At 48.9% G+C, this 26,739-nt stretch overlaps 6 protein-coding genes across 6 annotated transcripts; 4 read left to right on the top strand and 2 right to left on the bottom strand.

Moving 5' to 3' along the window:
- Positions 1-806: 806 nt before the first annotated feature.
- On the top strand, positions 807-1,322 carry ACHE_21221S (uncharacterized protein; the record flags this gene model as incomplete). Its single annotated transcript, XM_043275280.1, has 1 exon — positions 807-1,322. One exon carries the CDS (start codon positions 807-809, stop codon positions 1,320-1,322), a length of 516 nt encoding a protein of 171 aa, XP_043134285.1.
- An 850-nt stretch (positions 1,323-2,172) lies between these two features.
- Positions 2,173-3,801, bottom strand: ACHE_21222A (DUF1479 domain-containing protein; the record flags this gene model as incomplete). The annotated part of the gene is made up of 3 exons (XM_043275281.1): positions 2,173-2,498; positions 2,551-3,282; positions 3,333-3,801. The coding sequence occupies 3 exons, from the start codon at positions 3,799-3,801 to the stop codon at positions 2,173-2,175; spliced, it is 1,527 nt and encodes a 508-aa protein (XP_043134286.1).
- A 2,439-nt stretch (positions 3,802-6,240) lies between these two features.
- ACHE_21223S (uncharacterized protein) lies at positions 6,241-15,771 on the top strand (the record flags this gene model as incomplete). Its single annotated transcript, XM_043275282.1, has 3 exons — positions 6,241-6,514; positions 6,564-14,396; positions 14,453-15,771. The coding sequence occupies 3 exons, from the start codon at positions 6,241-6,243 to the stop codon at positions 15,769-15,771; spliced, it is 9,426 nt and encodes a 3,141-aa protein (XP_043134287.1).
- Positions 15,772-16,861: 1,090 nt separating this feature from the next.
- ACHE_21224S (uncharacterized protein) lies at positions 16,862-17,699 on the top strand (the record flags this gene model as incomplete). Its single annotated transcript, XM_043275283.1, has 2 exons — positions 16,862-17,057; positions 17,104-17,699. The coding sequence occupies 2 exons, from the start codon at positions 16,862-16,864 to the stop codon at positions 17,697-17,699; spliced, it is 792 nt and encodes a 263-aa protein (XP_043134288.1).
- Positions 17,700-17,773: 74 nt separating this feature from the next.
- On the bottom strand, positions 17,774-19,559 carry ACHE_21225A (Zn(II)2Cys6 transcription factor domain-containing protein; the record flags this gene model as incomplete). Its single annotated transcript, XM_043275284.1, has 2 exons — positions 17,774-19,408; positions 19,470-19,559. 2 exons carry the CDS (start codon positions 19,557-19,559, stop codon positions 17,774-17,776), a joined length of 1,725 nt encoding a protein of 574 aa, XP_043134289.1.
- A 495-nt stretch (positions 19,560-20,054) lies between these two features.
- On the top strand, positions 20,055-20,901 carry ACHE_21226S (uncharacterized protein; the record flags this gene model as incomplete). Its single annotated transcript, XM_043275285.1, has 3 exons — positions 20,055-20,423; positions 20,490-20,564; positions 20,617-20,901. The coding sequence occupies 3 exons, from the start codon at positions 20,055-20,057 to the stop codon at positions 20,899-20,901; spliced, it is 729 nt and encodes a 242-aa protein (XP_043134290.1).
- Positions 20,902-26,739: the final 5,838 nt, after the last annotated feature.

The following is a 26,739-nucleotide window of genomic DNA, read 5'->3' on the forward strand; positions in this document are numbered from 1 at the left end:
CTAGCAAGCCGTTATTTTCAACTGAAGTCAGGACATGCCGCTATAGGAACATACCTACATCGGATCCAGGTCCGGGAGGATGCAACCTGTGAAGGATGCGGTATATCAAGGGAGACAATACACCATCTTCTCTTTGAATGTCGGGAATGGCGACACCAACGAAACAGGCTCTACAAGGACCTAGAGACTGACGGAGTCTTGAGACCCACCACTGCAGAAGAATATCCACAAGGACGACTCCTAGGAGAGCCCAAAGCTACCAGGGCATTGCTACAATTCCTAGCCAGCACCAGCATAGCTCTACCCCGGGCGCACCTACAGCAGACGGCAGAAAGGGCCCGAAGAGACGACGAATGGGGACTGGAAGCATTGGAGGAAGCAGTTAGAACAGGAGAGGGGTAGCAGGGAGGGTAGCCCAAGGCTGAGAGTCAGCCTAGGCCACACCCATCTTGCTCCAAAACACAAGGAGAGCACGATGCTCAAAAGCCCTGCGCATACAGGCGGTCTGGGGCGAGGAAAAGGATCGGAAAGATGATAGAAGGGGGCTAACGCCTCAGGAACCTATGGGGACAAGAGACTGTAGAATAGCCACTGACCTCGAGTCCACGAATCATGGTCTATCATAGCTCTAGGGCTCGGTATGGACAATAAACTTGATTAAATAATAATAATAATACTTCTGCATTTATGACCTTTTCAATTGTTCTAACCATGGTGACTTTCAAGCAACTTTACCACTGGGTTCAGTCCCTGATGTCCTTGACTGGTGGCGTGATAATGCACCCCGTTTCCCAATCCTTTCTCGAATGGCCCGTGATTTCCTTGCAGTTCCAGCGAGTGGTGTTGGTGTCGAGAATCTGTTCAGTACTGCTCGGGATGTTTGCCACTATCGCCGTAACCGCCTCGCACCCGAAACAATTGAAGCAATTATGATCCAAATGTCTGCTGACCGCTTTGAACTGAAACGGGAATACATATCTGTTGAAGATGGTGACAATGATGAGCAGAACGATGTGGGATATGTGGATTTCAATGTTGAATTGGATGTCAACTATATCAGTGATGAAGAGGATCTAGGTGGATTTGAGGATGATGATAGAGATCGCTGGGCTGATGACGATGAGGAAGATGGACTCAGTCTACCTCCACTGCAGTCTTACCAGCGACCGTCTGCCATCCATTCACCATCCATGAACGCAGAAGCTCATTCTACGACAAGCCAGTCGGAGGTTATAAACCCACATCCTCAATCTGCAACAACCCGGCCACGTCGTGTTATCCATGAACCTGGATATTTTCAGCGCCTTGAGAACGGTAAATAGCTGGTAGTCTTTGTGAGACTGAGTCGATGTACTATCCATATTGATCTTGGAAGTGCACGGGCTTTCTCATTCCTGCAGAGGTTGTAAGGGTTCCCCTTTATCATTGATGCTGGAAGATGTATGGAGTATCAGGTTTCAAGAATCAAGATAGTTTTAAAAAATTCCAACTCGTTTTCACTATGGTTAAAAATTATCATGACAATTAAAATGCGGGATGTAGCATGATCCTTTGTAATATAATAGCATAAGTTCATAACTTTGAGCTGACAAAGCCTCTCAGTCAAACACTCGGTTTCTTCAAAGTAATCGTTACACAGTATAGATACCATACAGTAATATATGTTTGGCTTCGTAATGGGGCCTAACGGGGTCTTGGGGCGCCCCAAACCCCGCTGCCCCAGTTCAGCCCGCCCCAACGGGGCACCCAAAAAATTAGCGGGGCGGGGACCTCTGCCCCAAACCCAGAGCGGGGTGAGCACCTCTGCCCCGAAGCCCGCCCCGGCGGGGTTTGGGGCGGGTTCGGGGCGGGGTCACGGGGCCATCTGTGACACTCTAAGCGGGGGTGGGGTTGGATAAATTATGGGGTAGTGTTTAGCCGGAATTCAGCCGGATGCCCTATGCTAGATTTCCCATAAATTTTGTGTCGAGATTTTATAGACCGTGCTTAACATTGGTCGTCGACCTCGAGGTTTACAAAAAGCATCAAATCTATCATTCAATCTGGCCGCTATATCTCCATGCATCTCTAGCAGTGGATAAATGACTCGATAGCGTTCCATTTGTCAAGGGAAGTTCAACTCATTTATCAATTGCATACTACCTTATCCTACATAACAATATATAATCTGTATCAGACATTCAAGATCTGGTCTGCTTTCTCCAAAACCTGTCGCTGTCCGTGTGACAAAGCTCCCTCGTTCATATCCCACTTCCCGAACCCGAAGGCTCGCAATCCCAGTTCATTGGTGAGTTCTCGCAGACCACCCTCCGTGGCTCGTCCGACATGCTTAGTCTCTCCCTCGCCTCCCGGGAAATCTGGAGGAGGAACACCCGCAACGAAGTCATTTTTCTGACGCGCAACATAAGCCGCGTTGGCCTCGGTAACAGGGCAAGCCGGAATATACATAACACTCGAGTCACCGGATCCATTGTGTACTTTGTCGACGGCGTGAATAGCTGTGTAGAGTTAGATATGTGTGCGCGGAATTATGGTCAAGGGGAAACTCACTGTCGCAATGCCAGGCCACATAGTCACCCGGTGCAATCTTTGGGACGTGCACCATAGTCTTGTCCAGCTCAAGATGAGGATGAAGTGCTGTTGACAGCTCCTGTGCGTATCCAGGTGCTGCACCCTGCAATGTACTCGACGTTTCCTTCTCCAATCGCCAGTTGCTCGGGTCGAGGAACATATGCAGCGCCATGCGCGAACAATCCTTGGGCGGCAAATAGATAGGCTCAAAGAACGGTCGCAAAAGGAAATAAGCTGTAGCCATTGAAAGAAGCGGATTTACAAGCAATGTTCCCTCATTTGGTCCAGAATGCGACATGCTCAGCCATGCCTGGAACATGCGGAACATCGAACACGCCCCGGCGCCGTTGTAGAGATCCGCCTCAGCTGGTACTCGGCAGCTAGCTTCCCATGGGTCATACTGCTCCCAGTTGCCCTCGAAAATATTCTTGTAGACGTCCCCGCGGCCATAGCCATTGTCTTCCCAGCGCTCACAACTTCCTCCGTCAACGTGCGGACCAAGCGCGAATCCTGCGTCTCCTGGTTGGCGAATACGGAGTCTGTCGGCGTAGATGAGTGGATGTGTAGGGGATATCATTGCGTCAGGTGCGTCGGATTTCCAGAAGCTCATAAGGAAGCGCTGCGCCTCGAGCATGTTGGGGTGTGTACGTGCGCGCATCTGGGGCTTTGACCAATACAGTTCGTAGACCTGGGGATCGTGTGGGGGAAATGCTGTAGCATCGTTAGTACTTTATACCTAAAGAAAGTGAGCAGAAACATACCTTTTGTCCCAGGATTTACCTTGGCATAATGCTCAATCTCCTCTTTGTAACCCCTGGCCTCATGCTCAGGAATCACCCCTCGAATGACAGCAACGCCCCGTTTCCTCAACTCATTTGTAAACGCCGCCGGGGCCGATTGGATATCTTTGAAGTCAATAGATGGAACGATATCAGACCCACGCTGCTCAATTAGATGAACTTCATCCTTCAGTTGGCGGAGCAGACGGTCCCAACTCTGTTGAATCTGGTCCTCGTGGCCAGCGATCAGCCGCTTCTTCTGATCTGCAAATCTCCCTGGAAGAGCGGACTTCTCCTTCCCGGAGAGAGATGCGAATACAGATGAGATATCGCCCTCTTTGCGAGCAATCTGAGTAGATGTGGCTAAGCAGCGTTTCAAGTTGGCCTGTGAAGTCAGAGTGTGCGAGGCTCGGAGAGTGAGGACAGCACGAGCAGGATTTTGCAGCGACATGGTAGAGCGAAATTAAAAAAGACAGTGAGAAAATCAGAAGGGGATTTGAAGTTAAGGGTCCTTATGTCGCTAACTTACTAGTGGTAACGAAACGAGGATAGTGTTAATGTACAAGGTTATTGTAGAGAGAGAATAAGACTTGGACGAGGGCTTCGGCGCTAGCATATTTATAAGTTGCCGGTGGCAAGATTTTAAAGTGGTTCTTTAGGAATTATGAGCATGCTCGTGCAATCCTAAGTATATGGGGTGCAGACTTGAAGGAACGATGCTGGCGGGTGGATCTCCGTATGGGGAGAGTGGCCCGCTCAATTTACTTTTCTCGGTAACCTAACCGCCAGCGGGAACGCCGAATAGAGTAATGGTGACAAAAGCCCTGAATCACATGGAACAACGATATAAACATTCCGAGGGTCATGGATAAACTTATGATCTGGAAAAATATATTCTCTAAGGCCGGCGTCATGTTGCTTAGTGTCTTCGATTACTTCGCGCCACAAAGGCTCGATCCGGTTTATTTCAATATCAGGTATGCGTTCTCTTTGAACCGATCAACGACGAGCGAAGTCACTAAGCATCAGTAGGTTGAATGATGATATTGTATGGCTTCCATCAACAATAAATGGTACTAGCTATGGTCACCTTCGAGGCAGTGTAGTGTTATGCATCAGCCAACCCACCAGCGTGAAGGATATCAAGTTGCATCTGGAGGGTCGGTATTATATCAAGTATGTGCCTTTCGAACAGATCTTCTCTCCTGGGCCATAGCCTAATTGACGCTAGCTGGGACCCGAAATTATTCAACGCTTCGCACCGTCATAATAGGATACCCTGGAAGGAGGTCCCCTTCTTTCACCAAATATCGAATCTCCTACCGACCCCACGGCGAAGTTCCATCGTGGTATTGGAACCAAATAACTACGAATTTCCCTTTGAGATCTGCCTACCAAAGGGAACGCCAGAAAGCGTTCAAGGAGTTGATGATTGCTTCATCCGTTACGTCCTTCGAGCGGAAACTCACGCCAGTGGCGGTGATAATCTGACTATATCGAGGGAAGTCAGAGTGAGAAAAGCGTACACGACATGCCTACTTAGGGAGACCAGTGTAAGCTTCGTCAACATATATCAGATATACCAAACTTTTGTCGCGGCTGACATGATCCAGGAGTATGGGAACATCTGGCCAGAGAAGATCATCTACAATGCCAGCATTCCGAACTCAGCTGTGCCGTTCGGCAGCAGCATTCGCATTAACTTCCTCTTTGTTCCTCTCATCAAAGGCGTCGAACTGGTTACCATTGAATTACGCCTTATCGAAACACACTATATCACCAAACCATTACCGGCGACCCGATCGCGTGAAGCATTAGTGGACAAGTATGAAGTTCCACCTTGGGATGATCTAGATATATCTCCTGACGACGGATATTCGTTTCAAGTTTCTCGGTCATTTCGCCTAACAAAATCTACAATGCATTGCCTACAAAGCACCGCAAACACAGTGCTTCAAGTGAAGCATAAAATTGCAGTTGTTATAACCCTCTTGAATGCGGATGGTCATAAGTCTTGTGTGAGTCAACCTCATTATCATTCGTACGTGGATCGGGCTAACTGTGTATAGATTCGTTTTTCTCTCCCGATATTTATTTATCTCCGCCCGCCGAGTAGGACTGGTTTTTATACACTCCCCGACTCAGATACTTCGGATGGAAATAATGCACATCTTCCGAGTTATGACAGCCATATTCACGATATGAAGCTAGATGAGCTCGATTTAACCGATGCTCAAGCGCCAGAATATACACAACGGCACAGTAACATGGAGCAGGACGAGCATCCGCCACATTACTCGATAACGGAGTCCTTTTCCGAAATCCCCAACTACTTACCTACTACAAATTCATATTGTTAGTCTACGTTAATAGAAATCATTTTTCGCACATCTAATATTGTTAGTGGAAACTGTGCATTCCAGGGAGGATGAAGACCCAATGGAAATGGCATTCCCCTTTCACTGCAGCCTTCAAACCAGGGTAATTGAGTGAATATCAGAGCCTGTAAATGCCGGAACAGGAAGAACGAAGTAGACAGGTTCTGTCCAGCGAGGTGAATAATGTGTGTATTGGCTACTGAAATGCTAAACAGATAACAATTGCTATACTTCACTACTCAAATATGATTCCCATGTCTCATCTCGCTTAGCGACACGTATTCCGTCCTTCTGTTAATGTTGAATGTAGAAAGAGCTTTAATAGGCAGATATACATGCAGCTCGCTTACACACGTGTTTGTCGCACTGTTTGAATTTCTTTATTATGATGAAAATCATTCTGCATTCCTCCCCTTCCTCTACTTGCTATTTCTTCTCCTCGATGGACCAAGGAATTGCCTTCTTTCCATCAATACTGATAGTAGGATCACGAGGGCTTTCCATCCGCGAAGATGCCTCCAGAAGCAATCTCCTACCTATTTCACCACATTTTCCTCCCTCCCAAACTGCCTCATGATGATGATTACGATCCCTTATACGACAAAGCACTTCTTGACCAAGTTATTGAAGCCCTTTGCCAATTCAGAGATCATGTCTCGAGTCATGAAGCCGATATCTGCACGACCGTTCTTACGATGCTCACCCGTTTGGGAAGGACATGCAGTTTGCATGGCGCCGTGGATGAGATGGAACTGAAAAAGGCTCTTATTGAGCTAAATACCGAGGGTAGGTATGGTCGCTCAAATTTAAAAAGCTAGAGACTGACTTGTCGCAGGTGGCTTGCTCCCTATCTTCGTTCGCGCTCAGAACGCTGGCGTATTATTAACCAAAAAGAGCGTTACAATACATATTGAGTCCTTTGAGCTGTCTCCGCGTAACCAAAGCATTATCCAGACGCTAGGCCGCCTTCAGCGTGATTTCCCAGGCCCTGCCATTGCCTTGGATCTAGAAACATTCGTTCAGTCTGGCCTCCGAGACACCATTGCCACAACTCTTGCGAAAATGAGCCATCAGTCTGTTCAGGGAACGAAACCCAAGGTGCGGAAAGCAGGGCAAGGGCACGACGAGGACCGGGATACCACAGACCCCAAGATGGTCACTGAGCTTTTTATGTCGTTCCTACGCCCTATGTGTGACAATGTCGAGAATTCGCAGATACAGAAGAACACCCGCGACGAGGTGATGTGGCATAATGCAAAGTATCCTTGGCGAAGGTCTTCCTTTTGGCTGCTAGTACGCGTGATACTACAGGTCGCCTTTCGCAGACTGTCCTCGCAGACTGAGATGAGCGATGATCTTTACAAACATTTTTTGGTATACTTCATGAGTACCGTCATCGATATTTCGCGCGAAACCATGCCAAGGGAGCATATCCATGTCATGAATGTGAAGGTCGCTCGCCGGCTACTCAAACTCAACTTATCCGGCGACCCTTCTTGGTTTCCCTCGGTCCAGCATGCCCTAGAAAGAGCAAGCAGTACTGTCCAAAGGTGTTGGCAAAAGGTCATGTCGCAACATAGGCTTGAACACAACATGTCTTCTTTGGAAACCCTGGAATTTGATGAAGACATTCGTTATACGCTGTCTAGCCTTGACAAGTACCTTGAAGAAATCCACAGGCAGGAAGATCGACACTTTCAAGCCTCAGTCGAATTTTCACCAAGGTCGAGTCTCGTCCATTATCAAGCTACGGAACTCCCGAGCTATGTAAGTTTCACAAACCCGGAATATAAAACCTACAATCTTGCCGCCTTCGAAGCGTGGGTTGCTTCAAACCTCGATGAATGGATTAGATCCTACTTAGGCGACGCGGCCACCTGTGGTCGGTTGGGTGCACTCATCCAGAACTACCACCAGGTTGCGTTTCCGGTGTACTCTAGCAATCCAGAAGCCATTTCTAACATGCTCCTCACAATTCTGGAACTTTGGATTGCCTGTGACCGCTCCGCAACCCATATCTACGGGATGCTAGCTGATTATGATCCCTGCGTTCCAGAAGGCATGCTTGAGTCGCTTCTGCTGCCATTCAGATCCCAGATGGAAAGACTTGCCCGCGCCGAAAACTATCTGCACAAGCGGAGACAGGACCTCCGATACTATGGGCCTGGTATTTTCTTAGACTTCGGTACCCCAACTTGCTTCTCTGTTCGATACTTCAATCAGTCAGATAGACACCAACGCTTGCAGGCAGACATAGAAGCTGCTGCGAGCCTCCAGAGAAGCGAAAAACAAAATGAGCTTCGACAAAAGCATCGGAAGTATACTGAACTGATGGACCAGGCCGCTCGAATGCAGTGCGACTCTCATGAGATTATTATCGACCGACGCTTTAAATTTCGAGAGTTCCGCCATGATGAGTATTCTTGCAAAAAGTGCGGGTATCAGCGCGAAGCTAACTGCATCACGATTCATGTTCATGAGTGGCCTCTTCCGGCAAATCTATCGGCCTCAAAGTCGACGGTTTTTGAATTGAATGTACCCCGTTCATTCGGACATTGGCGTGATGCCACACTCTTCTTCTTGTGTAATGTTTTGCAGGCTGAGTATGCCTCGGAGGTGGCACCATTAGCCAAATATACACCACAGGGATACCGGGGCCTTTCCCCATATTTTACATACGTTGATAGTGGACTGCGTATCGGTCTTCTGTCGGAAGTCAAGCCCCACGAGGGGACCCATCGGCGAGATAAAGAAATCATTCGTGTCACCGAGAAGGATGTTTGTCTCAATAATGGACTTCGCTGGAAATATTATGATAATGCAGTTGGATGTTTCATCAGCGGATTCGAAGCCAATTATGCCACGGCAAAGGCATGCAACTACAAATTGCCCCGAAGATGCTCGTCTCTCCAGCGGTTTTTGTTCCGGCCAGCAGACAACCATGATGGCCTGCCGCATAACAGCGTAATCGCTTCACAGTTTTCCTCTCCTGTGGACATGTCACTTGAAGAGTATAAGCCTCTGTGTGCATTGCCGCTTGGTGTAAGGATTCAGTGGCAGAACATTCTCCTACAATTGGCCATGCCATCGGTCGACTTCAAGAAAGTGGAGACGAGTATCTTTATGCTTCAGGTCATCAATCAGGCTGGACCACCGATTGAAGAATCCACCTCGAGACAGAGTCACGAGGTTCTCAATGATCACAGCTTCGCTAGTGCAATTCTCAATCGAATTGAGGAAACGACTGAACGGTTTGAAGAGAATTGGGAGTTTGTGCATGGGCTGAGTGTGCTTATATTTCTCACACTCCGAGTGCTATCTCTCTCTTCATCTGCAGAGATACATGATGAGTGTCTGAAGCGATTAAGCCATCTTCGCGAAATTGCTTTCAAGTGGGTCAATCAGGTTTCGGAGAAAGCAAGCTGCACGGTTGACGATGAGCCCAAAAACTCCCTCCTTGCACGGAGTGTCCATATTGCGTTGATCTGTGCTGAAACATTTGACTGCGAGGAGAAGTCCTTGAATCGCTCACTGGCCAATTCTTCAGACGCCTCGATTTACATCCGATGCTGTATGATAGTCAATGACCGGAAGCAAGTGTTGCCCGTGGATTTCGACCCCATACTCCCAATATTACTCCGCCGTTGGCACTGCCTCGCGTATCGTTGCTACCCAATTCTCGCAAGGAATATTATTCGTCATGGGACCCCGGCCCTCGACGTGGCCATAAAGATGTCTTGGACGGCATACTGCGCGTCGTCAAGTTGGTCAGCCGCGTCGGATGAGGATGAGACTTGGGTTGTTAGCCGGACAGCATCTCAGTTGGCCAGTGATGAAAGCCTGCTTGTGCACTTCAATCTGCTAACGGGTGAGTTGCTCGTTAATGGTCTCCCACTGGCCCGTCTGCCCTCCGAGTATGAGCGCCACGAAACATATAAAAGGCTTTTTGGTCAATCGTTGCTGGAAGTGATGCCAAGTGAGGTGCCCCGCATGCAATTCTCCTGTCAGAAGGAACACATGGGGTACACCGTACACCTGGGAAAGGAGAAGATCGCAGACTCAGCAGGCTATGATCTCCACGTTCAAGCGAGGAAGGGTGATCGGATCTATGAATTTGTACCCCCAAGGCTGTTGGATGGCTTGTTTCCCGACGCTTTTGTCGATGACTATGTGCACTGGTATGATCGAGACGGTGGATATGTGGAGTTTCGACCTGCGAAAGAACCCTGGGTCTCATCGGAATCAAACTGGAGACTGCAGCTAAATGATTCTCAGGAGGTTTGGTTCCTTGTGCAGGATGGTGTATATCTGGTAAATGTGCGCAGTCGAACTGCGAATTTACTTTCCGAGATGCTCAAACCCGTTGAGAAACCTACCAAAGTCCACTGTCTCTTCGACCCGAAAAAGTCGGTATTGGACATTGTCATTCCTCGTTTTCAACTAAGCTATAGTCTCCAATCAGGATTTTCTTCCATACGGTCTCGACAATACCGTGGCATGTGTATTGATGCGGACCAGTCCCTAGATACATTGGCTGGCTTGCGCAATAAGCTTGTTCTCGTCCATGAGACCAGTGAAGATCGCCTCGTTCTTGTCCCGGAAGGTGGCGTGTCCTGGAATAAAGATGGTGACCATGTTGCTGTTCATATTGGCTGGCAAGCAGACACCCGGATTCATCCTTATTCGGTAGACAGACAGCTTGGCCGGCTGGTTGATAACGGCAGTTTGCAGGGTAAATTATTTCTGTCCTACCTACATGCCTTGACGTCATTCTGTCTGCCTGATCCCTTAACAAAAAAGACTGGCACTGAGCAGGCTCTGTCCATCCTGCGGTCTGCGGCCGTGAGATCCTTTGACAAACTGCGGCTGGAGAACTGCACAGTCCTTGCCAAAATCGCACAGCTAACACCAGAGAGATGGTATTACCCTGATAATAAACGTGTGATGCAGACCGTTCGATGGCATCACGACCTTGGATTTCTGACACAACATGGAAGCTTTTACCTGGAGGTAGCGAAGATACTTGAGCAAGACCGTCAAATGGGAATCTTTCACCCTGACAACCTGGCCCCGCACCCTCCACTACCACGTGTGGAGGCAGACTTATTAAAGCGTGAGAAGATTCGATCATCTGCTTTCCGTGTCACCGGATTCGGCGCAGAGGATTACACGCTTGAATACGATTGCCGCTATATAAGTCTCGACCGCAACCACAACTCGAAAGAATGCTCTCGTGTCTATACAGTGTCCAAAATGATCTACGATAATATCCCATCCGTTCGAAGTAACACGGCCAAGGGACTGGCTTCGTGCCTTTGGGAGTTTCTCGAAGCATCCAATACAATTCAAGGCCCCAGTGCTTCGTTGGACGCTAGGCAATTGGTCTACGATGCAGGCTTTATCTTGGATCCTACGGAGCTTACGTCCAAATATTTGTGCAGCATTCACCGACTACTTTGCTCGACGCGCCCCCGATTGAATAGATTCCAGCTTATGATGTGGCTCGCAACTTTGGCGTTCTCGGAAAAGATAAGCATGGCTGTTCTTGGGACGTTAGCTTCGCTGTACATCTTGCCAGAGACGGCTTCCATTTACTCGCCAGTCAAGGAATTTTTTGTATTGCGTGAAGGGACCATGATAAATGAAGGCAAGATGCGGTCTCTGATCTACTCAGCCACCCTTGACCAAACTCCAGAATCACACCTCTCCCCCGGAACATACGAAACGTGGTCTGCATTTCAAAGCCGCATAAGGGCTATTGAGGAAGAAAACAGGAACCGGGCAGTTGATAAGTTCATGGCTTACTTGCATAAGATATGGCCAGTGCGCGAGCCCCAACGACCGCAATCCTGGGATCTTCCAAGGTTGCCAGATTATTTTGACATTCAGAAGGTCATGGAGCATGTCCGTGCGAAATTTGCAATCTGGCACGACAATAAGGAATTTAGGGAATATCTCGCTCGACTTGCATCTTTATTGAGCGCTCAGGAGATTCGGCTTGTAAAAATGCCGTCAATATCTTCCCCGTGCCACCAAAAGCCATTCACGAGAGGCCGAAGATTCGTTTGCGTCGATGATATATTAGGTTATCCGCCTGTTTTTGATACGCGTCCTCCTCAGCTGTGCGAGCTATTGGAGACCCAATCTCTCGATCAAAACCCAGCTCCTCAAACTTTGAATTTAGCCAAGACACTCGAATTCCAAACCAAATCGCAGTATGAGGAACGTTACGTTGAGCAATTGCAGAGCAGTATCCAATCATTCCAAGAGGCAAACAAGAAGACACGCATAAATATCAATGCCAGCAGGCTCAGAAAAGTCTTTCTCGACTATCAGACACAATGCGAGACGTACTGTCAGTATGTGTATGCGACAATCATCTTGTGCATCACACCTTCTGGGGGAGTGTCCGAGCCAGGGAGCCAAGGGGATGCTCTAGACCAAAAGACTCTGGCACTGCTGGAAGCCATAGCCTATTGGCCAAGGCTATCACCTACTATGCTGCTTACCCAGCTAGCCCGTGGCCGGTGGCATCAACTCCCCAAACAGTGGCAGGCCTGCCTAATTGCCTATGGAAAATCTATCACAGCCTTTCAGCGAGCAAAAAGACTAGCTAGTCTCACAGACCACCATGACGACCTAATACGTGAGCTTCAGAACCCTGGGCACATCAATTGGGACCCTCACGAATTTCCGGAGTCTCTGCTTCTAGAAATTGAAAACGGTATCCTTATCCGCGACGTGCAGGAAGAGATCGCTCAACAGATGAGGAACCTCAGTCCGGGTCACAATGCCGTGATGCAACTGAATATGGGCGAGGGAAAGTCATCAGTCATCGTTCCAATCGTGGCCGCAGCGCTTGCGAACTCATCCCACTTGATCCGTGTGCTCGTCGCAAAGCCGCAATCCCGACAGATGTTCCATATGCTCGTCTCCAAGCTGGGAGGCTTATTGTGTCGTCGAGTTTATCATATGCCAGTTTCACGTTCTCTGAAATTCGGCGAGATGGAAGCAAGGGAAATTGAGCGCATGTGTCGTGAATGCATGTCGGAGGGTGGCGTTCTCCTTGTCCAGCCTGAACATATTTTATCGCTGAAGCTCATGTGTCTGGAGTGTTTTATTGCTGGAAAAGAAGCAGTGGGTCGCTCTCTCCTGCGAACTCTAGACCTCTTTAGAACAACCTCACGCGACATTGTGGACGAAAGTGACGAGAACTTCAGCGTCAAGTTTGAACTGGTATACACCATGGGTGCCCAATGTCCGCTAGAACTGAGTCCGCAGAGATGGGCTGTTATTCAACAGTTGTTGGATCTAGTGAGGATGTATGCTCCGGATGTCAAGGAGGAGTTCCCCTGGTCAATAGAAATAGACGAGCAACGGCCCGGGAGCTTTCCCAGGATACGTTTGCTCCACAGCGATGCTCAGCAGGCCCTTTCGCAACGGATTGCGAAGCATGTTTGCGACATTGGGATTGATTGTCTCCCAATCTCAAGACAGCCAAAGGAGATCCGAGATGCTGTATTCTCATACATTCTCGAGCCAGAGTTGACAGCGGACCAGATCGCTGCGGTCGAAGACAAAGACCCGCGTCGGTTCTTTACCAAGACTACGCAAGGTCCACTTCTGTTGGTACGTGGCCTTCTAGCTGGGGGGGTCTTGGACTTTTGCTTCGGCCAGAAGCGCTGGAGGGTTAATTATGGACCTCACACAACCAGGTCTCCGCCTACCAAGCTTTCTGTGCCCTATCGTGCAAAGGACAGCCCTGCTCCACGCTCTGAGTTCAGCCACCCGGACGTTGTTATCGTTCTAACATCACTAAGCTACTACTACGCCGGACTTTCCGATGAGGACCTCTTTCGCGCGCTCCAACATCTGGCCAAATCCGATCAGGCTGGCATTGAATACCAAGCGTGGGTAAAAGATGCACCCGAGCTCCCACCCGCGTACCGTCACCTTGGAGGTATAAATCTCGAGGACCGTCATCACTGCGTTCAATTTATTTTCCCAAATCTCCGCTTCTCCAAGGGTGCCACCGACTACTTCCTTTCTCACATTGTTTTCGCGAAAGAAATGAAGGAATTCCCTGACAAACTCTCCGCGTCTGGCTGGGATACTGGCGAAGTCAAGGCACATCCCACTGTGGGCTTCAGTGGAACAAATGATTCCCGAAATACCCTTCCTCTGAGTGTCAAGCAGTTGGATCTCCCGAGCCAGAATCACACAAATGCTCTTGTTTTGGAATATCTCCTCAGACCCGAAAATTCGGTAGCATTCATCCCACCACGCGATGAACCCTCTGTTTCTGCTTCTCAACTCCTTCTCAACATGGTCACAAGTTTGGATCCAGCAACACAGGTCATCCTCGACGTGGGCGCGCAGATCATAGAACTTAGCAATTTGGAAGTTGCGAAACACTGGCTAAGAATGGTACCAAATGACGGACGTATTCATGCGATTGTGTTTGTGAACGATAGTGATGAGATCTGTGTTCTCGACCGAAATGGACGTATTGAACCACTGCAAACCTCACCTTTTGCCAAGCAATTGGAAGCATGCTATGTATTCCTCGATGAGGCACACACGAGAGGTATTGATTTGAAACTACCGCTCAGTTACCGGGCAGCAGTGACCTTGGGCCCTAGTATCACAAAAGATAAATTAGTACAAGGTAAGAATCTGGAATGGTAGTCATAATCCAGGGTGCGCAGGTTAACCCGTGTATAGCATGCATGAGAATGAGGAAACTGGGCAAAGGGCAGTCGGTTATATTCTGTATCCCGGAAGAGGTCAAATTCAGCATCCTCGAGCTATCAGGAAAGGGCAGTCAGTCGGAGATTGACGTCTCGGATGTTCTTCGCTGGGCAATAGCAGGAACCTGGATGGATACCCGACGCAGTATACCCCTATGGGCCACTCAGGGCCAACGATTCGAAAGACAGCGTACTATATGGGATGAGAGCCACCAAGATGGTCAACTTGATATGTCCACAAGCCAAGCTGCAAAGTTCCTTGAACCTGAATCGCAGCCTTTGGAGCACCGATACCGACCTCGCCAGGATGATACTTCAATGCTGAGTACAATATCGGATAAAACCGAGAATCTTTGTCTGATATCACAGCGATGTCGTGAGTTCGACAACCTCAACTTCGCATCCACCCAGCTTCAGGAGGAGCAAGAGCGGGAACTTTCCCCAGAAATCGAGCAAGAGAGGCAGGTCCAGAAGCCGCCCGAAGCTGAGCCAGAAAGGCATATGATTCACCCGGATTTGCGCTCATTCATTCCCACTGGAATACTTAACAGATATTCTGGTGCTTACAAACCGGCTTTCAAGTCCCTGGAGAACACATCTGCGGCATCACATCTGGATGTGATTCAATTTCCGTCAGAACTTCTTGTCACGAACGACTTTGCGACCACTGTGAAGGAACCGAAGGGGTCATCCTTTATCTCGGATTCCTATCAGCGACCAGTGCAGTGGATTCTCACGAGCTGTCGACTCCAGAATCGCTCCTCCAGCAGAAGGGTCGCGCAGACTGTGGTCATTATTAGTCCATACGAAGCCAATCAACTGTTACCGGAGATTCGGAAGTCAGAGGCAGTAACTCTGCACATGTATGCACCGCGCCAGAATCTCGCATTCTCATCTTTGGACAAGCTGAGTCTGTACAATGTACCCGCAACTCCTACTTCAATTGAGATCCCCGATATCATCAAGATCCAGCTGAATCTGTTTGCCGGACAGCTATACCTCACATCTTACCGTGAGTATCAAGAGCTCTGCGACTTCCTCGGGGTGGCTTACGTCAAGACACGGGAGGGTCTCGCTGTTGCAGATGATGGCTTCATTCTGGGAGGTAATGGCATGACTACGTTTAGTCAGAGTCCGCTCAAATTCCTTGGGGTTTTCATGTCGCAGGTACGAAAGGAATGCCGGGAAATTGACAAGACGCATATAGGCAAAATTGTTGCTGGCAGTATTCTTTGTCCGTCCGATTTTCAGAATTCCACCGAAATGTCAATCCGGGCGCGCGGGGATCATTGAGGTCTCGGGATAGTGGTAGATTATGGAGCTTGATAGGATTTTGGACGGTCTTTTTTTCTATTTCTTGTTCAGTTCGAATGTGAACGATGACACGGAGTCCAGTCTCGCTAGATCTTCTCGAATTTCTACTTGCATAGAGCTATGTTTTGGGTACAACATATGGGCATTGTTCCTTTTGGTTATGTTAGATGGTAATCACCGCTGTAATATCCATAGACGACCTACTTATATGCAAGAAGACAATCCATTTATGCTCATTTCGGTGACCACATGAATCCAGCTCGCAACTTTGATTCGGCTCAGTCTCGTACTTGGCCTACGCCCATCCTCGTTTATCCGTGAGGCGATGCCTTGTATCTACAAATGCCGTCCGGAACGCAAATTTATCACACTCAGGGCCCTGCGGAATGACCGGCGATGGCACAATACGAAGTTAGCTCCTTGGCAGTTTCTATTGTGTGGGTGGTTCCAAAAAGGCCTTCTGGCTAAAGTGGCTTGTTAGAAGTGTTATGGCCAGCTAAATCTTGGTATTTTGACCATTTTTCCTTCTCTTAAAATTTACCTATCGATCGTTGCAGCAACTGAAAATAAATTCTTCAGGACAGAAAGAATGGCCTGGTTATAGTTATGAGATCTGTGACGATCACCATTCGAGTGGGAAGATTCAGTGACCAGGCTGCTACAGGGCGATTTAGCTATTAGTCCTTCCCCTAGAGTATTTCCAGTAATACTCCGAAATCTTAATGTCAATCTAGTCTTCTGGGCCTTCAATGTAGGTAATGGCAACATGGAGTCCTCCGATCTGGTCCGGCGTATGAATGGCGGCGAGGACGTTGTTGCGGTTGCGAATGATGAATTCCCGTTGTGGAATAAGGCTAATGGAATGGTGGTCAATGGAGTCGTGCGGAGGGAAGCTGGATTTTTTTTTTTAATGCGCCTAGTAACGTGGGTGCTTTGCCTGTTTCTTGTTAAGGGTTAATGGTGTCTAACTGCTGGAATGCTGCAGGACATTTATATATGACGTCACAGCATACCAGTATATAACTTCCGGATGTCGTTCTAATTGAACTTGGACATCAATTGTATGACAATGGCGTCCTCTGGATTTTCTATTGTTACTCCGGCATCCCGAGGACTAGGGTTTGCCTTCGCACGGTACCTTCTAAAAAATTCCAATCTACCTGTCGTGGCAACTGCACGACGGAATTGTGATGAAGTCCACTATCGACTGCTTGAAGGCACTAGAGCTAAAGAGAGACTACAGGTTCTCACGGTTGACGTTACCGGTACACCTCTTCTTTATACATCTTAATTGCATAGCTAACATCGCAGATGAATCCTCTATCTCCTCCATGGCATCCCATCTCCGCGACAGCTACCCCAACACACCCCTCCGCCTAGCACTAACCCTGCCTGGCATTTTGCACGTCGAAAAATCACCTTCCCAAATATCCGCATCCAACGCCCTACAGAGCTTCCAAGTCAATGCCCTCGGTCCTCTCCTCCTGATGAAACACCTAACCCCCTTCCTCCCCACCAAATCATCACCCTCTTTCGAACCAACAAACAAAAAGGATGTACTCAACCTCCCCTCCCACGCAATCTACGCGATGATGGCTGCGCGTGTGGGATCTATCTCGGATAACTCATCGGGGGGCTGGTATTCGTACCGGGCTAGTAAAGCGTCTGTGTTTCAGCTGGCGAAGACGTTGGATTTGCATTTGCGCACGCGCAGTCGAGAAAGGGCATTGGCAGTGGCTTTGCACCCTGGGACTGTGAAGACGGATTTTACGAGGGACTATTGGAATGGGAGGGGGATGCAGGAGGCGGATGAGGCGGTGGAGAGGTTGTTGGAGGTTTTAGTGGGGATGGGGATGGAGGGAAGGGGGAGGTGTTGGGATTGGAAGGGGGAAGAGGTAGTGCCATGAGGTTCTCATGGCCAGTTCCCACGTGCAAATGCCGCCATTGGATCACAGTTGATAAAGTACAATGGCACTGCCTTCTAACCATGCAAATCAATCGAGACGCACTCCGTAAAAAGTTCTCCCGACACCCGACACCTTCCATGGAGTAACACGGTACTTATGGACTGACTATTGTAAGCAGTGACCTTGGGTGTTCCCCCATGATCGTCCACGGGCTGTGTGACTCCAAACATATCCCTTCCCATCATTTTCTGGCGATTAATAGCCTTAGCCACACCCAAAGCCTGGTAGACTGGAAAGGCGCCTTCCTCTGTAGGCTGCACACTCTCAAGATTCTGTAGCCAGTTCTGGATTTCCAGACTTAGAACGAGGTCTTGACATCGGAGGAGGGCGGCAAGGAGTAGGCCTGAGAATCCTATTGTGTAGCTGTTTCTGGAGGCGGAGATACGAAGGTTCATTCCTTTGGTGATGCGGAGAAGTAGCCGGATCCAGGGTCCTTCTTCGAAACTGCGTTCGGGGGAATATGGGTCCATTTTGTTGCTGAGATGGCGTATAGAATCGGTGCATTGCATAATTCGCGCGAGTGCGTAATATGCATAGTTGAGGGCGGCGTCGTGTGACTGGAAATAGATTGGCGTGTCGTCAATGTTGTGATCGATTGATAGAGGTTGCTCTGACGGTGAGAGATGCAAGAGCCACTCATCCAGCTTCCTGGCTTCCTCGGCCAGCAGTATATAATAGTTAAATCGATCATTACCATCATGAATCGTGTACTGTCCGCGCTTTTCCCAGTCATTGGACTCCTTTCGAGAACTCCAATGCTTCAACGCCGCATTGTAGTTGAGTCTATGAGATTCGCACATAATACTCAGGACAACAACCCGTCTCTCGTAAAGCGAGTTCACAAAGCTCCCTTCGAGCAGTTTCGGTAATGGAACCGGCGGTAACCGCCGCAGTACATCCAACGAGCAGAAATATGCACGAGCCCACCAGACCACGAACCGTATCTGCATCCATGACGTGAGAAGACTTTTCACAACCGGGTCTCCTGCTATCTCTTCAAGATCCATAAGAAACGCTGATAAGCCCTTGAAATGACAATAGAATCCTTCGAAATTGCCCATGGAGGACTCGAGATGTGCAAATACAGCGAGAACCGTTAGAACTACCGTCGCGTTATATCGATAGTCGACTTCTTGCAATGATGCGAATGCTCGGATGGCTGATGAGTAGTACCAATAGCTTCTGGTCTGGTGTATTAGACTTGGACTGAGGCTAGACTGGTTCATCCGAGGCGTATTTCTCTGCTCGGCTTTTATACGGCTCAGGTTGCATGCTGACAGAGCCAGAATAGCATCGTTTAACATTCGATTATTTCTGGCTAAGTGGGAGGCTAAATGAAAAATCGGGTGTAATGCCGGAAGGCAAATATCTTCCCAATATGTGGAGTAGAAGACATCTCTCTCCGTATGCTGTAACGATTTGATAAGGTCAAGTCGTGCTAATCCAAGGTCATTGAGACCGGCCTCGTCGGGGACGTGCTTTTCCGGAGAAGATTGTCTTTTCAACTCAAGTCGTGATGCCTTCTTTGAGATAGCACCTTTCGAAGACCCCGGCCTATTTACCACGCGAAACTTGAAGTCAGGTTGCAGCCGCTCGCAGGCCTTTCCCAGTCTGATGCAGGTCCCACATGTTGGCTTCTGCTCATCGCACTTTAGGTTAATGTTAGTTCAGGGCCTTCAACGTCACAGTAAAAACAAACTGGCAGCTAACCTTAGTCTTTCTTTCGCGGCAACTTTTACATCCCGTGCGTGACCGGACAATGTCCGTTTTCTTTGGCCTTGGGGGGGCAGGCTTGTACATTTGGGTGGCGACCGATGTCAATTTCCACGCGCGGGATTTCTTCTAAATTCCGGTGCTTGTGGAGTGATGGATATTGAATCCCACATTTCCGCGCTGCGCAAAGGCTCAGCGGTCACAACTGTATGTGGGAGAGCATTCAAAAAAATTCTTCATGTTCTCTTGATATCCCTGAAAAGTACTCTGATATCTCGGCTAATCGAAAAAGTGGGGAAATCGCACCCGCACACCGCTTTGGGAATAGCGCATAAGACATACTATGGGGATACCGGACGTTCGATTTCTTGTAGACTGCATCATTGGGTGGAAACAATGCGTTATCATAGAGTAGCTGGTCCTCCCGATATAGTCAGCATTGCCCAAACTGGCCTGCAATTGCGATAAGCTTCAAGTAAACACCCGAGCACAAATGCGGACTATATATATCAGCCCCTCTCGGTTTCAAAAGCATTTCTCCCGCATCCACCTCACACTTTCAAAGACAACAAATTGTCCATTATGGGTTCAATAGTACCACTAAAGATCGCTGTCCTCATCAACAGCCCACCCGGCAACGAATTCTGGAACGATGTGAAAACGGCATACTACGATGCCTTTCACTCCGTCGCATCGGATGCCCAGATCGACTTCTACGACCCCGTATTGGACGCCAACTTTCCCGATGCCGGAAAATACGACTTTATCGTGCTCAGCGGAGGAAAGGCCGATTCCTCTTCATCGGAGCCATGGGTGCTGGGCGTGCTGGATTTCGTCCAGAACACGGCGCGGGAGTTTCCCAAGGTCAAGATGCTGGGTATCTGCTGGGGCCACCAAGCCATTCAACGGGCGTTGGGTGGTGTGGTGCATGCTGTACCGGCTGGTCCAATTGTATGATCTCAAACCCGCTCTTGTACAAGTGTGCGCGCAGTCGACTAACAATTGGTTTCACCACAGGCCGCTATTCAGGATACCAAATTGACTCCGGAAGGCAAGGACTTCTTCCGCTTTGGTCCAGGAACTCAGTCCTACGTGAGTATTTCAATATTGTCAATTTCAGTGTATTCAGCTAACAGCGCATAAGCGAGCACCCGAATTCCATGTTCGCGAAGTAGCCAAACCAGCTCCCAACTTTGTCCACCTTGCAGAAGGCCACGAATGCTTCGTCAACGAAGCGAACACAATCCTGACTTTTCAGGCTCACCCGGAAATAGACAATGCTCTCGCAAAGAAAATGTTTGCCGATGAGGATGATGTGTATACCGGCAATTCGTCGAAGGAGCAGATTGCGAAGGAGATTGAGAAGCTGGATAAGCCGATGGATGGTGGACTGTTGCTGGAACGGATCGTTGAATGGGTGAGGAAGTAAATAGCCCTGGTAGAAAGAAGTAGCTCTTGATGGTCATGTGATCCGACTGGGTCTTCAGCGCGGGACAGATATATCCAATCGTTATCAATCAGTCGCAAGTCTTTGGCAAGCTTCCTGGGACTGTGTTTGCTCCATCCCAAACTTGGCCGCTTTATACTGAGCCCCGTGAAAAGACCAACCAGAGTATACTATCGTGCTTATCCAATGGGAAAGCGCGTGGGCCTGGAAGCACTTCCAACAGTCAATTGATTCAACTCGATGAATCCATTGCTCAAACCACATTGCTTCAACAGATCACTGTAATTGGCACTACCTAAAACCAGCTGTCCCGTTCGATGGCTGTTTTCTTGAGCTCTTCCTTGCGTATCTCTGGCAACAGCTCTGTACGTTTGAGGCTCAGAATATCAGTGACATAATTCAGATTCCGAGCATTTCTGCATCTCAATGCTGTGTGTAAATCTATATCCTGGTTGATTTCGCTCGTCCCAAATTAGATTCCCCGTGGACCAACAAATAGACCATTCTTGTTGCTCGCATTTCCCATAGACTGGGCGCAGACACGGTCCGTGTTTTCCCAAAATCCATTTCCAGTCTGGGGTCGAAATTTTCGTTAACGGATAAGAGGGATTGGATGCCTTCACGAGATGATGTCATTTGACAAGGGCCTTCTGTCCAATACTGCTCCGTAGGTATGTGCGACTCCTTTCTGAGGTTCTCTGTCAACGTAAATCGGATAGCACCGACGCCTTCTGACAGAGCCTTTGCCTTCTGGGACAGGTTTAATCCCTCTTCCTCACCTCGAGACTTTTGCTTCCAGAATAAGAGGCCCAGCAAGTATATCGGTTGTAAAGCAGCGAATCCGTTAGCTTCTTCATTTGTACCCGTCTATTGGTAACTGCCACCTCCCAGCAAACGTCATCGTCCTCTGCTGTCAAAGCACATAGATCATTCTCCTTGGAGGTAAGCTTTTGCCTCGATTCCTTGGCAAGCTCGTTACCACAGTCTGACGGAAACTGAAAGGAAACTAGCTCTCCATATTGGCGAGCATGGCGACGGAACGGAGCAACGTGAAAATGATTGAAGGCCTTGTTGAGAACGATAATGCCGACCAGCTTGTGTTGTTGCTAGGTAAGTACCCATTGCAGGAAGGCGATGCGGTAATGAGCTATACTTACCACAATCAGCGTGGAATGGAATCTTAAACAACAATCACAATAAACCACAGTCTCTCACGGGCTCTTGATTTGGTGAAGGATCTGGCTTCCAGGAATCATTACAGCATAGAATTTCATTATCTCTTTGCCGGCGGACCAGGTTACCAGGGCTATCCTGAATTCACGTCCTTTTATGTACGACCGGCCCACAAGGCACTTTTCGAACACACCTTTGCCTAATTTGAAAGGTGCGTATTGTAGCAATCCCATTTCATCAAGCAATGACTGATATATGTGACACAACACGATGACGATGATGTCTACTGCAGTTCCCCAAGCATGTTTAATGACTGGAGGTGACTGGGATGACAAGACCGTATCTAAGAATTATTATTATTATTATTATTTAATCAAGTTTATTGTCCATACCGAGCCCTAGAGCTATGATAGACCATGATTCGTGGACTCGAGGTCAGTGGCTATTCTACAGTCTCTTGTCCCCATAGGTTCCTGAGGCGTTAGCCCCCTTCTATCATCTTTCTGATCCTTTTCCTCGCCCCAGACCGCCTGTATGCGCAGGGCTTTTGAGCACCGTGCTCTCCTTGTGTTTTGATGGGTGTGGCCTAGGCTGACTCTCAGCCTTGGGCTACCCTCCCTGCTACCCCTCTCCTGTTCTAACTGCTTCCTCCAATGCTTCCAGTCCCCATTCGTCGTCTCTTCGGGCCCTTTCCGCCGTCTGCTGTAGGTGCGCCCAGGGTAGAGCTATGCTGGTGCTGGCTAGGAATCGCAGCAATGCCCTTGTAGCTTTGGGCTCTCCTAGGAGTCATCCTTGTGGATATTCTTCTGCAGTGGTGGGTCTCATGACTCCGTCATTCTCTAGGTCCTTGTAGAGCCTGTTTCGTTGGTGTCGCCATTCCCGACATTCAAAGAGAAGATGGTGTATTGTCTCCCTTGATATACCGCATCCCTCACAGGTTGCATCCTCCCGGACCTGGATCCGATGTAGGTATGTTCCTATGGCTGCATGTCCTGACTTCAGTTGAAAATAACGGCTTGCTAGGTGTTTGGGAGCTATTGCAGCTGCTGGGTCGAGCCGCCAGTTCCTCTGTGGCCTGTATGTTCGTTGACCTTGTTGGGATCGCTGTCCAAGTTCTTTGCTGAGCCATCTCTGCCTTTGTGCTATAATGGCTTCTGTTCGGGCTCTACAGGTGAAGGCCAGGGATATCTCTCTTGGGCCTCTTCCTGGTGGCTTACTGGCTGCCTGTTTTGCTGCCTGGTCAGCTCTCTCATTCCCTTCTATTCCTGCATGTCCCGGCACCCATTGGATAGTGGTTTGGCAACCTCGGGCATGTAGTCTCTTGGCTATAGCATGTGCTTGGATCACTAATGCTTGACCTGGCCCTGGCTGGGTGTGTCGCATCCTTGCAATGGCTGCTTGGGAGTCCAACAGGATAGTGACTGGTCTTTGATCCCCCACTTTCTCTGCTAACTGGAGTGCTCGCACAACTCCCAGAAGCTCTGCATCAAAGACCTCATATCCCTTGCCTAATGGGAACCCCCGGGTCTTCCATGTTCCTCCCGGCTCTTGCCAAGCAATCCCTGCCCCGCTTTTGCCATTCTCTAATCTTGATCCATCTAACCAGATTGCTAGCTCTGGAGGGAGAGATTGCGCTGCTGCTAGGGCCTCTGCACCTGGTAGCATCTCTATTTGGCCTGGGAACTGGCTACTGGTTGTCTGTGTTGTGCTCTCAAAGCCCCCAGATGGGTCCACTGGTAGAATATTGGCTAGTTGTCGAGCAAGGTGTTGTCCAGGGACCATCGGCCTTGGTTGTTTCTCTCAGCCCATTGTCGGTTCCCTGGGGTCTGTTCCCCAGGTTGGGTGTGCTGATCCCCTTCCCGGAAGCTCACTGGGAGGATCTCCTTAGCTGGGTGGTTCTCCGGTAAGCTGAGCAGCCGGGTAGTGTATTTCAATTGTCGGGCCTCCAATAGGGCCTCTGCTGGTGCCAGGCCCGCTTCGCGAACTAGTGGCCCTACAGGAGTGGATTTCAACATGCCAGTAATTGCACGGGCCTGTCGATTGATCATGAGCTGTATACCCACTAGCCGATCCTTCTGGCCCTGACACCAGAGCTCTGCTCCATACAGGGCTACTGATTGCACTGCTGCTACTTGAACCTGATGAGCTAGCCCTGGGGCAAGTCCATGACTCTGGCATAGGCGTTGTACTCTGTTTTCTGCAGCCCGTGCCTTGCGCATACAGGTCCGATAGTGGGCTTTGAGATTCAGCCCAAAATCAAGCCAGACACCAAGCCATCGCGTTGCCTCTAAGTTGAAGGGCACACAGTGGCCATCTACCTCCACTTGTGCTCGTTGAATCTGATCTTTCAGTTCCCGGCCCCGTTTGCGAGTAAGTAGGACTGCTTCTGTTTTCCCCGCATCAAACTGGACCACATTACCATGCCCCCACTCAATGGCCACCTTGGCAGCTTCTTGCAGCTTCTTGCAGACCTCTCTAACTGAATATCCTGGAGCGAGCAGGCCTATGTCGTCTGCAAATGAGAGACACTGGATACCATTCACTCTCCTCTCAATTGCATCAAATACACCGCTGAGGTAGATAATGAAGAGAATTGGTGACACTGGCGAGCCCTGTGGCACCCCTGAGTTAACTGGGTGTGCTGGGCACTGTGTGTTGTCAATCTGTAGCTGTACCCATCTGTCAGTCAAGAAGGACTGTACCCATCGGATCAGATCCCCATCTAGGTTGAATTCAATCAGTCGGGCTATCAGTCGGCTTGGGTTCACATGGTCGAATGCTCCCTTCACGTCAAGGAATAGTGCTCCCATAAGTTGTTGGAGTTTCCAGGCTTCATGGGTGTTCTGTATTAGACATGCCACTGCGTCAATTGCACTCCGTTGCTTGCGACTTCCCATCTGTCCTGGGTGTAGTACTCCCATAGTCTCACAGTGGTGGGCAATAGCATCTGCCGCTATCTTTTCAACCACCTTCCCTAGGCAGTTTAGTAAGCTAATCACCCGGTAGGCCTTCACAGCTGTGTAGTCTGGTTTATTAGGTTTCCTTAACAGAATACCCTTCGCTACCTTCCATACTGGTGGATGTAGACCCAACCGGAAACATTGTCGGGCCAGAGCAACAATTCTAGGGCTGTCCCATTCCCACAAGAGCCGGAGGGCTCGAAAATTCAAACGATCGATTCCTGGAGCCTTCTGTACTGCCTGGTGAAACAGAGCATGTCTCACTATTTCTTCATCCACCGTATCTAAGAATGGTATGGAAGTTCTACGGTTCACGTGCACTATGAGATGGGACAGTCCAGAAGCAAAGAGAGAATGTTATGGAAATTTTGCCCATGAGGTGATTGACAGCTATGAATGGCTTGGACATATTCTTGACCAACTTAAAATTCTTACTTTCGACGTTGAGTCACTGTCTTTTGCGGTGGAATACTTATGATCGCTTGACAAGTGGGGTGACTACACATCTAAGGCAATTTCAAGGAGCCAAATGATGATATTGATATTCAACCTGGATACATACTTGTGGGGTCTCATTATATACAGCGTTGAAGTAACTCTGAATAACTCGGAGGCGATCCAGTAGCCCCATCGTACTGCGGTAGCATTGCGTCCGAAGCCTGCAACCGCTCAGACACCATCGAATCTTCAGCATACAAATGCACAGGTATCGGCACAGTCGCACCCAAGGCACGCACAGTATCTCTTTTATCAACCAATGATCCAGTCTCCCTATTGATGGTCTCGCTACCTGTCATGAAACCAATTGTCAATTGATGCTTGACAGCCAGCAATGGTGTTGCTCGTGAGTGATCGGCCTCGAAATCATTCAACGCGTCTGCACTGCTGTCGATGGTGATGTCAAACGGAATGGCGATCTTCCTGTCCGCAACCCCAATTTCCCCAGCACTGATCCTAGTTCCCGGCCATCGACCCTTGAGCCCACCCGTTGCTATTGTTCGTTTTTGTCTGTTTGCCGGTCCAGCATCTGTTTGCTGTATATTCCATTTCTCGATTTCGTCCACGCGCCATGTAAGCTCTTTCACCACAACCGTGGTCAGTTCACCGTGTCGAGGCCCTGCCGTGGAAACGTCTCGTAGTAGTAGTTGAGCGGATATATGTTTATCGTGGTCTTGTCCATGACATGATAACAACTGGGGACAGAGAATGAGTTCAGCGCGCAGTCTGGTCTCTGGAAATGTCCGGATATAGCGGAAGACTTCACGTGGACCGGGGACTCTGAGTCGAGAGATGCTTAGAGTCTGACGAGTAGTGAGATCCCGCCCACTGATCGTAGTCGCTGAAGCCACTAGCTCGTATGAGATGGTAAATGAAGGCCTTTGTGTTGATTCGGGTATATCACACGGAATGGCCAAGATAAACTCGCGAACACAAACTTCATTCGATATCGATGAGGTTGGAAGATTGCAGCGAAGTATTCCCGTGGTGAACGAGGACTTTTCTATGTTATCACTCCATTGTGGCTTCTTCTTTTCCTGACGCTGAAACCGTTTCTTTGAATGCCGTTGTTCATGAATATGATTGCCAGTGAGATGTCGCTCATTATCGAATAAAATCGTTTGTATGAGAGACACATTCAAGGAGGATAGCTCAGCGCCTTCATCCAGTTGAATAGTTCCAAGGAGAG

The sequence above is a fragment of the Aspergillus chevalieri genome, chromosome 2 (genome assembly GCF_016861735.1).
Source record: "Aspergillus chevalieri M1 DNA, chromosome 2, nearly complete sequence".
Lineage (NCBI taxonomy): Eukaryota > Fungi > Ascomycota > Eurotiomycetes > Eurotiales > Aspergillaceae > Aspergillus > Aspergillus chevalieri.